General features: G+C 40.2%; 1 protein-coding gene across 45 annotated transcripts in view; it reads left to right on the top strand.

Annotated features, from left to right (window-relative positions):
- The window catches only part of Adgrl2 (adhesion G protein-coupled receptor L2), a 619,706-nt gene extending 602,804 nt beyond the window's left edge, over positions 1–16,902 (top strand). For 10 of the 45 annotated variants that reach the window (XM_076933363.1, XM_076933364.1, XM_076933371.1 and 7 more), the window contains 8 exons: positions 4,142–4,233; positions 5,051–5,095; positions 6,126–6,294; positions 8,861–8,989; positions 9,637–9,733; positions 11,347–11,475; positions 12,294–12,311; positions 14,828–16,902. In XM_076933363.1, coding sequence (XP_076789478.1) covers positions 4,142–4,233; positions 5,051–5,095; positions 6,126–6,294; positions 8,861–8,989; positions 9,637–9,733; positions 11,347–11,475; positions 12,294–12,311; positions 14,828–15,582 — 1,434 coding nt within the window. In that variant the 3' untranslated portion in view covers positions 15,583–16,902. Of the gene's footprint in view, positions 1–4,141; positions 4,234–5,050; positions 5,096–6,125; positions 6,295–8,860; positions 8,990–9,636; positions 9,734–11,346; positions 11,476–11,699; positions 11,782–12,293; positions 12,312–14,073; positions 14,113–14,827 lie in introns of all 45 variants that reach the window. The other 35 variants (XM_076933387.1, XM_076933385.1, XM_076933381.1 and 32 more) reach the window with 20 other exon arrangements.
- The last annotated feature ends 295 nt before the right edge of the window (positions 16,903–17,197 follow it).

The following is a 17,197-nucleotide window of genomic DNA, read 5'->3' as shown; positions in this document are numbered from 1 at the left end:
GTTGCACACAGATCTCCCTGAGCTTCTGAGATTGCTTTGACTTCTGATCATCCTAGCACAGAGAGAATGCAAAACATTATCTTGAAATACAATGTCTCACCTAAATTGAGAAATAAGATCTTACAGCATACGTATACTGAAAACACATTTACCAAAGTAGATACTGTGGTGACACAAGACATTTTAAAATCTAATTTTTACATGAATCTTAATAATATAAACTATATTATATACGGTCTCTGTAAGGAATATCCGTACAAAACAAACATTCCTTGCGATTCCTAGAAAGTACATTTTGAATTCTAACTTTTCTGAGTTAAAACCACTTTAACACAATAGTATTAAATAGGTATGCCTTTATACTGATCTCTGAAGAAGAAGAAGAGGCTATGGGAAATAAAACTTCCTACTTAATGCCTTTCTATAGAATGTCTTGCCTACAGGCACTGGACTTATTATATCTATGAGAAAAGTGCCAGTTAGTAATGAGCAGGGGAAACCATTAGTATGCCTGAAGTGGTTTAATGAAGCCTTGGATCATGACACGTCAGGAGCTGTTCTTATCATTTGGACAGCTCCATCTGCATCATTAATAATTAATTCAGTTCAGTGAGAGTTCAGCTCGCATACTCACTTAGAAGTCTTCTTCAGAGAACACCTCTCTGGCTGCTCTTCCAGGGGAAATCGGTTTCTGCTTGGCTAACAGCAAAGATCTGGAGACACAAGCATGGTCTTAGACTCGGCGTTTGCCAGGTAGCAAAAGCTCCAGGGAAGACAAAGAGGGCCGGAACATGTGCAGTTCAGCCAGGTTATTTCAGAGTGCTGTTTCTGGTCTTCTGTCTTATCATATCCATGTCAGCCCTGCAAGCTATGGGATGAATGTTAAGCTGCCGAGCCCAGGCCGATCTGATTCAATGGAGCAAGTTGATGACCACGAAACACAGTGCTTTCCTTTAATCCCTGGGAACTTTTCCTTTGTAAAAAACCCTTTTGTATTGTCATGCTAGCATTATAGGTGATATTTAACTTTCTAGTGCCGTTAAATTAACAAAGTAGGATTTAAATAATACTCTATGCAATTATGATTTGGGTATTATTAGTCATTGGAAGATTGCCCCAGTTTAGTTGATTGGTTGATTATCTATCGATCTATCAATTCTTTCTAACTATTTGCTGAGTAGAATCTTTTCCCTTCTGCTGCCCCCTTTAGGCGTGTACTCACCCATATGCACACACAAGCCCACAGTGTAGTGTTTATGTGGTATTGATTCCTGAATAAATTGCTTTTCGCTCCCCAGTTACCACTATTCGTTTAGGCTGCTGGTTTGATATGCATACCCAACACAGTTCTAATAACATAAATTTACTGATTTATGTGAATAACTAAGTGTAGACAAAGCTTGGCTGTCTAGCCTAACACACTTTTTTACTCCCCCCCCCCATGTGTACTCTTTTAAGCTATCTTCAAATACTATGTTTAAACTCATTAGCATTAAGTAGTATTTGTGTTGCAGGGGGGACAACAAAGAACAGAGGGTGGGGCAGAGGATGTCCTACTCAGACAGGACAAGGGATAGGAGCAGGGACTGTCTGCCTTCCAGTGAGAAACAGGAAAATGTCTGATTATTATTAGTTCTTTGATTTTTCAAAGCTTATCGAAGACAGTAAAAATAAATTAGGGAAAGAAAAAAGTTAAGTAAATTTTATTCACTTATTTTTTTTTCATTTAATTAATTTTGTTACTTAAAAATGACAAAGCAGAAAATACTAGTGTGGACCAGAACATCATTTATGTCTTGAGAAAAGTGCACAGAAGGAAACTCAAGTGTGTGGACAGTCGTCTACTTGAACACCATCTGTTTTGTCTTGATGTGACTTTGCTGAACCATACATTGTATGGAAGCTACTTTTACCTGCTTCTCTGTGTCTAGATCTAAGCCCCACAGTTCCATTTTAAGGGGGTCAGGAAGAAGGTGGAGGTGGAAGTATATTAAAATATGCTAACTGGAAAAGCCATAATTCTTTCGTGGGGTGTGCTGCCTCCTGAGACATCATAGCAACAATATTTATTCTATGACACAAATTTAGCATTAAAATATTCAAACGTTGGAACAGCGGAGAGTATGAGACGCCATTGTACTTCACCCCGAACCCTCCTCCAGGCCAGGAGGATGTCCGTTCTGTGTGTGATGGTGGGTGGAGTCTTCACTGTTCAATATCTATGCCATAAACATTTCTTCCAGTTCTCGGTACACAGCAAATAATATACGTTAGTAAAATTTTATTATTTAGTAGGCATGGAGACAACTCTTAGATGGACATTTTTTGCCGTTTTGTGCCTTAAGAGTTCGTCCTGTGAGCCTCCTTTTCTAATTAATTTGTTTAGAAATCGTGGCACTTTGTCCTACTAAATACACCCTTGCTCCCTTATTTCTGTGTTTTCAAGTGATTTTTCCTCAGAGGCTAAGGCCTTGTGAGTGAGTTAACTGAAAGCTCTATGACAGTATGTCATTATATCATTTGCCTTTTTTCCATTTCCTTAAATTGGAAATTTTGTAGACATTTGAAAAACAATTTGAATACCAAAACCCATTGAGCATTTTATTATGTTTTCTGTCTTTTTTTTTTTTTTTTTTTTTTGCAGTACATTTTTTCCGTCATGTGTTTTGGTGGAGTGTATTGTATATTTATCATTAAAGTGCTTACCATTTCAGTCTTCTTAAAACACTCAGTCTTAAAAGTTAAGATAGGTGCTTTACTCCAGCACTTGAGAGGCACAATTCTAGGCCAGCTGGAACTACACAGTGAGACCTGTATCACAAACAAACAAACAAACAAACACACCCACTCCGTTCAGAGCATTCAAAGATAAAGAGGGTTGACAGACTTCATCTACTTTCATAAAGAAGGTCATTGTGTTCAGGAGTTGAAGTCTATTTGTTGGTTTACCTTGATTTTGGGTGGTTTGTATTGAAATTGAGTGTCTTTCAGCGGCTGCCACCCTAACTAATACACAGGCATCCAGACTGAGATTCACAGCAGAGCCTGTCCTTGCTACAGTGCTCTGCCTCTCAGCCATTCCTTCATGTTACTGGTTAAGGCTACTGCTGCTTAAATAAAAAATTAATAGCATTGTTGGTTTTTTTTTTTTTTTTTTTTTTTTTTTTTTTTTTTGCCTTTTTAAAAAGTGTTAGAAATCCTTCTTACCACGATCCTTTAAAAAGTCATCAGTGTTTACTCCATTGCTACAGAGTTGTAATTTCTCAGAAGCCAAGTCCGTCTTAGGTGTCCACAGTAGGATAAACACATACTTGTATAGCACAGGCCAGTCAAGGAAATACTTGTTGGGTAAAATGTACTTCGTGGTCCGTCTCTGAGGATAGAAGCATGTCTATAAACCAACTGGAAGATTCTTGTAAAAAAAATCAAGCAAGAAATGTTCCTATGGCTTTATCTTCTATCTGATAACTCTTTTAAGAAGTTAAATACTCTTAAGGGCAAAGCAGATATTTGTTGTAACTGGCATGGACCATCTACCAGCATGTGTAGTTACGCCCACGAACCTGTTTTTAATCCTTAAAGGAAGAAATTCTACATCTAAGAGGAATAATAAAGCCATATCGGACAAAAATAATACACCGATTGGTTACCTCTCGGTTACCTTAGTGTAGATCATACAAATGTCATTCCTTGTGTTTAGTTGGTCAACATCAAGAAGTAGGCGATCAGCCAGGTCTCCAGAAGTCAGCAATTCTTCTACTGCAGGTGCTTGATGCAAATGTACTTCTCAGAATTTTCTTCAGGGTCTCTATGAGGTGGCTTTTAGGCCTTGGACTACATTTAGCTAAAGAAACTAATCTAGGGGTTTTTTTTTTAATTAATTTAATCATTACCACATGATACTGGCTTAATGAGCCTGCAGTTCCGTGTCAAATGATCTGTTAGATCGGTCCTAACAGCCGGGGTGGTTTCCTCGCAGCCTGAATTTATCACTGTACACATAAATGAAACTGACTCACTGTGTACGGTGTCCATATGCTGCGGGGACTGAACTGGGTGAACTCATTAACGATCTTTACAGAATGTATTCTTCTTGCAGTCCGTAGTGATCTAATCCATGTTTCTTTATCCATTAAAACAGCTAAATATTATTTTCCTGGTGATCACGTTGTGCAAAATGGTGAAACATTCAAACACATTGAAACCAGATTCTAGCAGGTTGGAAAACATTAAGTAAGTATTTTGGATTTGAACTGTTTTACTTGAGGAGCTCAGTAAAAGACATTCTCCACAGGGAACACAGGCGTGTCTGCCTTCTTGCAACTATGGAAGGGATTCTGAATGAGATCTTACTGATCAAGGTTCAATTCCCTGTGACCACAATTGCGGGCATTGGTCCAGAAGTAGATCATTTCTCACGTGATCTAGAGCGGAGAAATTGTTTCTTTGGTTTTGTGGAAATTTCATGTCACCGTAGTGATTTTATTTGAATTTAAAATGCGTTTCCAAACGATGGTCCTCTTTGCATGGCTGATATGATTATATTAAGTTTGTTTTGTTAAATGACTTTGATTTAAGAATTCTGAGCAGTTCCGCCTCCTAATCCTGTTTTCCTAAGAGAATTTACTCTATTACTATTGTTATCGTGAAGATTATCTGTTGTTTTCATGCTAATTAAACCGTGTTTACTTTATCTCAATGTTGAATAAAATCTGCAATATTCTATTAGTGAAAATGCTACCTAATTAACCCAAAATTGATAGCTGTTGATTCATTAAATCAGCTGAGGAAGCATTTTCAGACTTATTTTTAAAATGTGACTCTTGGTGTGGGATTCAAGGAGATATTAAAGTTGGAGATGCCAAGATTGTGAAAATACTATTTTTAATGTTAAAAATGGCAGATCTATAGTAAGGGTAATATTTTTTTTAATTAGATGTTTTAAATAGGTTAGTGCCAGCTTCATTGCATGTTGCATGGTAAGAGAGAGCTAATCGTTAGCGTCTCTCTTTTCTTCCCTTTCCTCTTTCTGTCTTCTCACCTATACCAGTAATTACCGTGTTTGTGATGGCTACTATAATACGGACTTACCTGGGTAAGGCAGAACCCTACATTAACAAACTTCTTATGGCATGATTTTATACTTTTTTTTTTTTTTTTTTTTTTTTTTTTGCAAATCCGTCAGTATCATGAATTGCTCTTAATTTTTATAGTTATTTTTGGAGTATCTAATTTGCTGTAGTATCCTTAAACTATAATGTGCCTTTATTTTTTTTTAATTGCTTGCCTCTGCATTTTGACTTCCTTAATTTTGACTAATTTATAAAATATATAAATGAGTTCTTATTACTTTCTATTTTAATTCTGTCTAATAATTTTGTTTCTCTTTTCTGCTTATAATGCTTTCTAGCTATGAAGATAATAAGCCATTTATCAAGTAAGATCATTAGTTAGACGTGGAATGCAATGACCTTAAGCCCTTCTCATTCCGCCCTGTTTTCTGCAGTTCCTTTCGCCTTAAGCTATTCATGATGAAATCTCTGCCAGAATATTTTATTTTGAAGTTTTATTTTGAAGTGTGTGTTTTTTGTTTTTTTTTAAATCTCATTTCAGCTAGGTCTTTTCATACTCTCACTGTAACTTCCTAGGCCCACCTAGTTTATTAGAGTCTGAAGTTTAGGCTCTCTGTGATTATCTGCCGGTTAACCTTTCTGTGGGTGTGTCACGTTATGTGATATCATATGAGGACACCACAGGAAGAAAAATCCAGGAGTAAACTAATTAAGGACTCCTTATTTTCTTCCACTAAAATTCACGAGAAAGGCAATAAAGCCACGGGGGATATTTTTTTTACACCTTGCATTTTAATATAGTTTTGATACCTGTTCATTCTGGAGCAAGAAAAGGCCCTACCCGCTGTTGCTGTGCTCACTGGAAGCTGCAGTACTAAATGCTCTTTTCTCTTAATCGGTGGAAGGTTAAAGCCAAAAGCTGTTGAGTTTGGTGAACGTAGAACAAGTCACCCTCTACCACTGAGTCGTTACTAAATGAAAAATAAGTGTGACTTCCTTCATTGAACCTGTTTTAAAAAAAAAAAAACAAACCAATCTACTTTCTTTTTCCAGGTCTTGGGTGCTTGGCGCGTTTGCCCTGCTGTGTCTCCTGGGCCTAACCTGGTCCTTTGGGTTGCTTTTCGTTAACGAGGAGACTGTTGTCATGGCGTACCTCTTCACCGCCTTTAATGCTTTCCAGGGACTGTTCATTTTCATCTTCCACTGTGCTCTTCAAAAGAAAGTAAGTGAAGGGCGTTTCTGGGGAGAGGCTTGGTGCCCTTGGCCTTTGACTTGAAAATGGGTCTATGGAAGATTTCTCCTGAAGCTGGCTCATTCATAAACACCGTGATACCTCCGTTGTCTCTAATGCCTGTCTAGAAACGTAAGCGTCCACGCAGAGTCGCATAGCACCAGACATCTTTTGAATCTCTGTTTGGAACTGCAGCAAACTAGACACTTATGTTAAGAGCCCTCTGATGGAAGGGTTTGTGAAATATCTGTGCATAGGTAAAAGCTTACACACACACACATACACAAACACACACACACACACAATACAAGGTTAACCTCGGTCTAAGCTCGCTAACCAGAATGTAGTGGTCCAAAATGAAAACCCAAGGACAAATAGAATTAATTTTTAAAGACACAGACATGCAAAAGATTAATATTGATGTTGCCTTTTGAGAGATTTCAAAAGACCTAAACCAGCCGTCCTTTAGCGCCTCACCTCTGATTGCTCTGTCCTGAGATTTCATGCACATGAAGTAGAGTCAGCAAATATGATTTTGAAAATGAAAGCTGAGGATGAAAACCTTGAGTCTGTAGCTAGAATCAAGGGAACACTTAGCTGTCATGTAAGTGTAGGATGTCTGTGCCCCTCTCCAGAGTCGCCCTTCCTCGACTGCGAGTCTGATGGAGTCTTTTGATTCCGTTATTACTAGTTGGTCACTAAATTGAACAGAGAGAGAGAGAACTGTGAAAGTGAAAACTATTAAGTTTTCAGGCCTGACAAGATGATAGTGTTGTTACTTCCATCGGTTTTGAATAAGCTGTAATTTTGAGATAATGATGGTGGAACGTGAAATACTGACAGATAATATACAGTCACAGCAATATAGGCATTAGGCAAAACCAACACTGGAGGGTGTTATTTGGATAAAATACCATTTTGATTGCCATTGTCTTGGTTATACAGCCTTTCAGAGCTACTAATAGCTCTTAGGTGTGCAGGAAATTTTCCTAAGGTACTCTGTGTACCTTAATAGCAGTGTACTTTAAAATCTTAAACATTTTCCAGGGATAGCCTTGGTAACCACTGTCTTTCTATGTAAAGACATACTACGTAAATGAGCATCCTGCATAGAGCATACCATCACAGATTGATCATATCCCAAAGGCTGTGTCCACCAGCTTCGATGTAAAGCAGCAGAAGCCTTAGCATCAGAAGCCTGAGGAGATTGCTTCTTCTTCTATCTGTATGACCCTTGAGTATGGAGTGCTCACTGGATTGTTATGTTAATAACTACATTTTAAAAGCATCATGTGTCCTGCCCTTCTTCTGAACATGTTCTACAGTCTTACGTGTGTCTTAGTGGGTGTTCCCAGGAAATGAATGTTTGTTTTGTTGCTTGAAGGTGCACAGTAGGGCCAGGAAATGAGCACAGTAGGGCCAGGAAATGTGTTGAAGGCTTAATGCTGTTCATGTGTGTTCTAACATGTATTATTTCATGAACTGAGAAGGTGCTGGTGCCCCTGTGCTTAGGCTTAGAGAGTCATCTGTTGGCATTAATTCTCTAATTTTGGAAGGAGTGTCAGTCTAGACCTTTGTAGGGAGGTAACAGATTAAGTTTGAGGAGGGGATGGCTTCAAGCGTTCTGTGTAATCTACTAGAAAATCTTTTTGTTTTGTCTTCAATTTTTACTTCTCTATCTTACTTTCAAAATCTATCTTTAATGTACAAAACCCATGTTAATCCACCAGTATAGTGGTACCCACCCAGCAGCCCCTTTCCACGGCTCCCACCTTCATACCACTCGCTGTCTGAGAGAGGGGGTGCTGGGGTGCATTCCAGTGATTTGGATTTCACAGTTTGAAGGTTAAGCTCAGTGTTTGTGTCTAATCGTATACGCCAGCTTCAGGGAACAGAGCAATGAGCTGGGTAACTCGTTGCTATGAATGGAAGCGGAACATTACTGTGCTGTGTGCTCGTGAAGTGCAGAGCGCTGTAGGTCCCACAAATGCCAAAGGTAGACAGAGCAGAAAACCAGGGAAACAGCCTTCCTATTCGCAAACGTATGACAGTACTTCTTCTTGGCTTTGTTCTAGTGCCAAAGGTGCCTTGTCTGTGCAGTGTAGAAGTTCACGTATTGACTCCTGAGGAAAGCTAAACTCATAAAACATCCGTGATGGACTTCCAAATTGGTTACGTACAGACAAACAATGAAGATGCTAAATCTATTGTATCATTATTTTGCCAAAAAATAATAGTCACTAACTATTCAGATAGAGCAAACCTCTACTGTATCACTTTTGTATTAATAATCAGAATTTGCGTAATAGTAGCAGACTGCAAAGCACCTCCAGATAAAATCTCAAAGCTACCATCAGCCTGGCTTCAGGATGGACAGAGGTTACCTTAGTGACTAAAATATTTCAGCACTTTGCAGTGAACCTGAGTTGAGTTCACACTGTCTTTTCTGTGGAAGTTCAGTCTTTCTCGGTTGTCTTCATTGCTCGTTTAATTGGAGAAGATGGAGAAGCTGGTGTGCGCTCACATCAGTCCCCCGTCTTGTGCTTACCCAATCCAGGTACGAAAGGAGTACGGCAAGTGCTTCAGACACTGGTACTGCTGTGGCGGCCTCCCGACCGAGAGTCCACACAGTTCTGTGAAGGCGTCCACCACCCGCACCAGTGCCCGGTACTCCTCTGGCACACAGGTAACCCAGAGTCTGACAGCGTCTTTAATTAGCCCTATTTATAGAAAGCCTGCAGAGACACGTTTTGTTTAGACATGCTAATTGTTTACTCCTTGTCCCAACCTAGGTAGTAAGTACTCCCCCTTTTTAGAATTCTGATTTCAGTCTCTTCTTAAATATGTAGTCTGGGTGTTGAGGTACGTGCATTCTTCTCTGAGGAGGGCAGTCTATTCGTATTCCACGGTCATCTAGGGGCAGTTTTTAGTAGACACGACACATGCATTTAGTAATTCTCCACTTTAAACAAGGCCATAAAATAACACGGATGAAAGCTATGGTGATACAGGCCTGTAATCCCAGCTCTAGGGAGGTGGAGGGTGAAGATTCATGTGTGTCCTTGGCTACAGAGTGAATTACTGCCAGATTGGCCCCGTCTCAATAAGTAAATAACAAACAAACAGACCCACACAAGGTGTTTAAATTACAGCCTGTAGTAGGGGAACCAGGCAGTATTACTGTCCTCATTGTTGGACCAACAACAAAACACATTCTTAAAAGGCCCAAACTCCAATGGTGTACTAATGATTCAGTGGGGGATCGATGTGTTGTCAGTGAGGAAGCACAGGGAGTAAAGGTAATGTGCGTGTCTTGCTGTTTGGCATTAACAGAGCCGTATAAGAAGGATGTGGAATGACACCGTGAGGAAGCAGTCTGAATCGTCTTTTATCTCAGGTGACATCAATAGCACTTCTACCCTTAATCAAGGTCAGTTATCGGGGGAATCGAGGGGACGGCGTGAAGGTTGTGCTTGTGCGAGCTTAGACTGAGGGAATCCAGGGGACAGCGTGATACAGCCCGAAGGTTGTGCTTGTGTGAGCTTAGACTAACTCCACAGATGCTCTTCTTACCCGTGGGTCTAGATCACCAGTTGTTAAACTTTATTATAGCATCAGTCATCAAAATATGTATAGTTTTATATTATTTCCATCAGGTAGTGGAAGGAAATATAATTTAAAGCTCCACATTAATAGAACATGGGTGGAAAAATTAGTTGTTGAAAATGTACCTCGTCACAGAGCAAAATGTTTCTCTGAATAGTGCACACCTGTCCTTCCTAAGGCATCCAGGCAAGTTAACTTCCTTCAGTTACTACTAGAAGTAAAGTAACTATTATTTATGTAAAATGGTGCCAGTTCACATTGAAATTTTACTTAGTTTTGGCAAACATCCTTCATTTTATATTTCTAAAGTAAATAGTAAGTGGTGAAACATTTGTAGTAGATTAAAATGCATGGAAGTATATAAACCAGGTTCCTCCATAGAGTTCCATGTATTGAGTATAACCAATTTAGATGTGTAATATAAACCAATTTGGTTCCTAAACGATAAAGGTCAGAAATGGAGGAACCTACCAAGATTAAGGCATAAATATGAAAACCAGTTCTTCCAAGAAGAATTTAGGAAGATGTTTCAGTCAAGTATGGAGAATTCACATTGTTTTAAGTTTTGATTTAGTGATCTGTGATAGATTCATAGTTGTGTAGATACAACTGCCATGAGGAGGCTCAGCTGTGTGTGGAAAGGGTCTCTGCGTGACGTCCATACAGCCTAATCTTACCCTCATCTTGGTCAAATTACATTAGAGGCGCAAAGATGTCTGACTTAGCGGTTTCAGTGAGTGAAGGTTCCTCTGTACCTTTGTCCAGTGTTACACTAATTCTCTTGACATGGCTGTCACATAGGAAAGTTTTAGACTCACTTCTGAAACCTGGCAAATGAGAGTACAGAACAAACATGCTTGTCCTGGTCTAATAATTCTTGTGCCCCCTCCCCCCCCCCATCCATCCCCACCAGCATGTGTGCTTTTGCCTTTAATAAGCGCAGCCTTTTGCAGTTTGCCGTCCTTCTCACATGTCTGTGGAAGCTGCTCTCCCCCCTGCTTGTGTGCGAGTCAGTATTAACACAGATGTTTTCATGAGGGACGGTCCTACACCTGTAAGTCTGAAAGTCTGAGATTCCCTCTGCTGGGCCTCGGTGGTTAGGGTTTTAATATTAAGCAGTAGCATCATGAAGCAGGATGTTGATCTCCATGCATTTAATTGCCATTTTTGTTTAACAGTGATTTTGTATAAATTTGTAAATGTCATTCTCAGCAGGTGTTTACTTGGGAGACTTAGAAAGCACCTGCGAATTACCAGAATTTAACTTCCCTCTCCCCTCTCTCCTCCAAATTAGTAGTTCAGATAGAGTCAGGAAAAATTCCGACAGACTTTTCCATTGCCAGCCCTGCCCACTGCCCGAGGAATGAACTAAAAAATACTGCAACTGTAACCCTGAAACAAGCACTGATGGACTCTTTTTCTGTTTCTTTGCTTTAGGAATGACTGGCAATTACCTACTAACAAACCCTCTTCTTCGACCCCACGGCACTAACAACCCCTATAACACATTGCTCGCTGAAACAGTTGTATGTAATGCCCCTTCAGCTCCTGTGTTTAACTCACCAGGTGTGCTTACACTTACAAATAAAGCTATCTTTCTGTGCTGCTAAGCAGAGCTCTGAGCCTATCTCTAAAGTAACTCACTGCTATATATTTATTATTCTTACGTCTTTACTTTCTCAAATTACGAAGTGAGGTGTTGCCCATGCCAGGCGTGTAAAACTGCACTATATTATAGTAAGCCCTCAGTTGTGATAGGTTTGCAGTAACTGTCCATGTTTTTGACACAGGTGGCATAAATCTTAATATATTATTACAGGACTGACATCACATGGTCCGAGAGCCCATCTTCAAGATTTATATCACTTAGAGGTATCCTATCTATATAATATATTGTTCAGTTGACTCTAAACCTTGCTGACAAATTTTGCTTCTGGAATGAGCTAGCTAAAGATAACTTGGATGTCCGGGTACAGAGAGCTCCACCCGGCATTATCAATAGCATCAAACTATAGTATAGTGCAGCTTTATGGAGTTTTCCTGTTTTGTAAGGAACTCTCGGGGTACAGGAACTATTAAGTCAGTCTGTACCTGTGGCTTTAAATAGGGGGAGGGGGGAGGTTTCACTCACCTGTCCTGTTTGCTCTATTCACTAGCTTATTAAAAACCTATTTAAGGGTAATTTTTAAGATGTTGGTAAATTCTAAACATATGGTTAAGCCTAGCTTATGATGCTTGTGAATAACAACCACAATTAAATTAAACAGAGGATTTTGTTTCCGGTTTGTCTGTTGTTTCTGTTCTTCTTGCGATTCCTGGTTAACGTAACTGCAGCTTCTCTTTTCATTTTCTTGTTCCCTTACTTCCCTCACGCTCTCCTCTAGCAACCTACAGAGAGACAAGTATGGGAGTCAAACTTAACTTTGCCTATCAAATGTAAATTTTTTCAGCATGATTTTTAACGGGCACAATTAAAACGTACTTAGCAGTCATGAAGTAGACTCAGCGGGCAAGTGGTTCACAATTTGTAACAACAACAACCAAAAAATGTTACCAAATTCCAACAGTGCATCTCTGTGTACTGGCTTTCATTAGTCCTAGAGGTCTGTAGCAGATGCTGTCCATACTGAAGTCTGTGTAATGCTGAAATAATTTGCTCTCGAAAGCCTGAAGTACTGTCAGCCAAAATGCTTAATAATTGACTTATCATTTCTGCATTCCCACAGTAATCTTGCTACAGGCTATGCAAAGTCTTCAAGTGAATTACCAGAACATGGGCAGAAAGATGCCCCTTTAAAACTAGAGAGGTCTTAAATCTGCAGTATATCATAGAAAACACCTTTTGAGTTATGCCCAGCGTGTATTATTTTACACTTTGGGAGCAATGATAGAAAGGAAAGAAACCAAAACGATTAACCCTCCTTGCAGGGGAACCGAATGCCGACATCTTAGCCAGGGGTGACAACTAAAGAGTGCCCATTGTGCTCTAACCATAGCCTTAAACAAGAGTGTGGCACATTCACACTTATTTGAGGGACCCAACTCAGGTAAACTGAGGAAGCCTTTATAGATAACAGTTGCAGCATCATTTCCGTAGTGCACAGAGTGTGCTGTAAACAGATTGGACGGCTTTTCCTAATGTAACGATTGAGTCTTTATAAAACACTGAGTGACAGGCCATCCCTCGCCCTCCGTCCCCACAGGGGCTAATGCCGGCTCCATTGATTAGTATTGGTCATGAAGTTCCTACCACGCACATACGCCTTGTTTTGAAGGACTTTGTTTTCTAAGATATCTGCAGCTTTAAGAGTGGAGTGAGCAGTAGAGCGGGAGCCCCTCCTCCTCTCCCTGACCCTCTCCAAGCCTTGCATACAATGCAGCAGGCTCACAGTGGCCAGTCTCCTTCCGTAGCCTCATGCCACTCTGTTGATTTGTTTGTTTTCTTTTACTTTTCTTTTCAGACCTCTCTGTTAGATGATTTTTGTTTTCCCCCTTCAGGGCTTTGAGGTCAAAGAACCTAATTTCCCATCGTGTAGACCATTTGATTTTTCTCTTCACGTTTTTCCCATTTGCTTGACAAATCACTGTGACGTCTTAGTTTACATGTCTCTGTGTCTGTTGAAAATACAACTCGGATTCAAATACCGCATGTTCCCATTGTTTTCTTTCCTCCTGAATCTCTCTTCATATCTCAAGCAGATGTATCCAGTCTCTCATTCTTGTAGAAATAATAATAATTATTTTAAAAATATGCATTAGCGAAGGCTAACCCCTCCTCCCATTCCATAGTTAATATCGCGTCTTGGTTTAATTTCTGTGACCCATACTTAGGAACCCTCCAACATTTCCGCATTTGCCCTCCATGCCTATGGTGTCTCTGGGCCAGTCTTGCACAGTAGTCTCTGCTGGATCATTTGGTCACTGTGACTGATGCAGTCTGCAGGGCTGCAGGCCAACTTTGACCTTGAGAAGCCTAAGGCCATTGCTGTTAAACATCCTATTAAGTAGCAAACACAACTCAAAATAACCAAGTCCTCAATGAAAAGTCAAGGCTGCTTTTGCTGGGAATCTAATTTGTTGAACCCTTGCTCTGACTAAGTTGCTGAAGCTCAGAAATTCTTCATCATGTTACAATAAATCATTTTACTTTCTTTTATATATCAGCTACTCTTAGGCCAGATAGCCTGAGCAGACAGACAGAATGTGAGTTGTCCGGAGTGAGTCACCCCACCTGCTGTCTGTCTTGTTGTTGGATGGTGCTTGTGGACCCTGGTCCTGTCAGTATGAAAGATGCCTGACTCCGTTCCACATGAATTCCTTGTATCTGTCCATTTTTTTTTCCCATTCCCTTTTTTTGTTTAACTTCATCTCCAGAAAAAGGAAATGTTAGAACGTTGTTTACAAGTTGCTTGCCAGTTCTGTGGGCTTCTGTTGTCCGTTGCCTTTTTGGTTTCTGTTATGTGGCTTGTTCCTTTTTAATTTAGTGTTGTTTAGGACAAATTCTGTTGATTTTATTTTATGAACCATGGTCTTGTACTTTAAAACGTAAACGTCACTTACGAATTGCTTTGCATTAACTATGCAAGGGCATGGAGCGAAGTCTTGTTTGTAAATGTGTCAAAAATTGGACCAAAACCTGATTGATGAACGACTGTGTCCCCCAAATTGATAAAGTAATATTCTGTATGCCATTTTCCCTCCCTGGAAAACAGTATCATTTTTATAACACTTCTTCCTGTTATCTAAGGGTGGCAACTATTTACCGTTGGGAATGCGGGAAAGCCTGGCACCATTGGAGTGCTAGGTTTCAAATTCAACTTTGTCCTGAACGACATTAAAATGTTTTGTATAGGAAAAGTGAAGTTTCTCGAGGAAGGCGCAGAGGCAGTAACGGTAACCCCGCCCTTTTCTGTTGCAGGACATTCACTGAACAATGCCCGGGACACAAGTGCCATGGATACTCTACCGCTAAATGGTAACTTCAACAACAGCTATTCACTGCGCAAGGCGGACTACCACGACGGTGTGCAGGTCGTGGACTGTGGACTAAGTCTGAACGACACTGCGTTTGAGAAAATGATCATTTCAGAATTAGTGCACAACAACCTCCGGGGTGGCAACAAAACCCACAACTTGGAGCTCAAGCTCCCGGTTAAACCCGTGATTGGCGGCAGCAGCAGTGAAGATGACGCCATTGTGGCTGACGCCTCGTCTTTGATGCACGGAGACAACCCTGGGCTGGAGTTCCGCCACAAAGAGCTGGAGGCACCGCTCATCCCTCAGCGGACTCACTCGCTTCTGTACCAACCCCAGAAAAAAGTGAAGCCCGAGGCAACCGACAGCTATGTCTCCCAGCTGACGGCCGAGGCTGATGATCATCTCCAGTCCCCCAACAGAGACTCTCTGTACACGAGCATGCCCAACCTAAGAGACTCTCCCTACCCGGAGAGCAGCCCAGACATGGCGGAGGACCTGTCTCCTTCCAGGAGGAGTGAGAACGAGGACATTTACTATAAAAGTATGCCCAATCTTGGAGCTGGCCGCCAGCTCCAGATGTGCTATCAGATCAGCAGAGGCAATAGTGATGGTTACATCATCCCCATCAACAAAGAAGGGTGCATCCCGGAAGGGGACGTCAGGGAAGGACAGATGCAGCTGGTAACAAGTCTTTAATAGTACAGCTAAGGGATTCCTAGGGCCACATGCAAGTATTAATTGATAAAGACGCTGCCAGCGGGCCCCACAGCTCCCTCCAACCAGAAGAATGGGTTCTGTTGGCCCGTGGCTCTCAACTGTAGGAAAACAAACCAGACTGAACCTCGAAGTTCTGTGAATTTTTATAAAACATGCAAAAACTTTGTATATACACAGAGTATACTAAATTGAATTATTTGTTACAAAGAAAAAAAAAAAGAAATGCCAACCAGGTATTTTACGTTTCTGCTGCTGTGTAGAGAGATTGTAAAACAAACAAGAGACCCTCCCAGCCATGTTACTTGCGGCAGTTGGTGAACTAAGTCTAGTCTGTAAATAGGGCCCTACCGGTTTTTTGGTTTTTTGGTTTTTGTTTTTGTAGGCCTGCATTGTATTATATACAAGACGTAGGCTTTAAGATCCTGTGGGACAAATTGACTGTATCTTACTTTTCCTGACAAGACTTGGAAAAGCAGGAGAGAGATTCTGCACCCGTTTGCACTTCCCTGCAAACCTTTTACATTAAGGCAACCATTGAAACCATGTTAACCCAGTAGCAATGAAGCCACAGGCCTTATTTCAATGTCTCCTCAACTGTACAATGAACTATTCTCATGAAAAAAAAAATGGCTAAAGAAATTATATTTTGTTCTATTGCTAGGGTAAAATAAATACATTTGTGTCCAACTAAGATATCATTAAAATAATTTTAAAAGAGTTTGGAGAAAATATTGTGTCGAGCTCTTGGTTGCACAAAATAGGCAATGTTTCTTCCTCCACCCGTCATGGAGACCTCTGCTCATCTTTGTTGATTTCCCGCTGTAGACAGCGTCTGCTGTGACCACTTAGTCCCCTTTCTTACATTCAAATTTCTTATTGCCAAAAGAGTGTGTTTTATGGGGAGAAAAACTCTTTGAAGTCCTGCCATGCCTTGCACAAATGTGGGGAAATCTGGAGGTCTTGAGTCAACCCTCTGTTTATTCTGGAACAGAGGGGAAGGGGTCACTTGGCACTTCTCACAAACTTTCTAGTGAACAAAAGGTGCCTATTCTTTTTTTAAAAAAAAATAAAATAAAAATAAAATAAAACAGAAATATTACTCTTCCATATTCCTTCTGCCTATATTTAGTAATTAATTTATTTTATGGTAAAGTTCTAACGACATGTAAATTGTTTCAGCAAAGCTCTGCTCTTCTTTCAAGCCCTTTGTGTAAAGCTGTTAATAACGAGCCTATCACTAATATCCAGTGTAAAGTTTAACACGGTTTGACAGTAAATAAATGTGAATTTTTTCAAGTAGTAACGTGCATTTTTATGTATGCTAAGCAGTAGACTCGACCAAGGCGGTCCTTTCCAACCCATCTCCCCTTCTGCTTAGGAAACTTCAGACTGTAACCATGGTTACGTAAGAGAATGCAAGCGAATTTGCCCACTTACCCTTTACAGTGAGAGGAATAGATTTGTATCCTAATTATCTCTCACACAGACACAAAATCCGTAAAATGAGTTGTAGTGGGAACTAAAAATTTGTAAAATAAATGAAGGATTACAATTCTAACATTATATTTGGACAGAAAAATACACCTGATTTTTT

Source organism: Arvicanthis niloticus, chromosome 4, assembly GCF_011762505.2.
Source record: "Arvicanthis niloticus isolate mArvNil1 chromosome 4, mArvNil1.pat.X, whole genome shotgun sequence".
In the NCBI taxonomy this organism is placed as follows: domain Eukaryota; kingdom Metazoa; phylum Chordata; class Mammalia; order Rodentia; family Muridae; genus Arvicanthis; species Arvicanthis niloticus.
The sequence above is the reverse complement of the archived record's forward strand: the minus strand, read 5'-3'. Positions and strand labels throughout refer to the sequence as shown.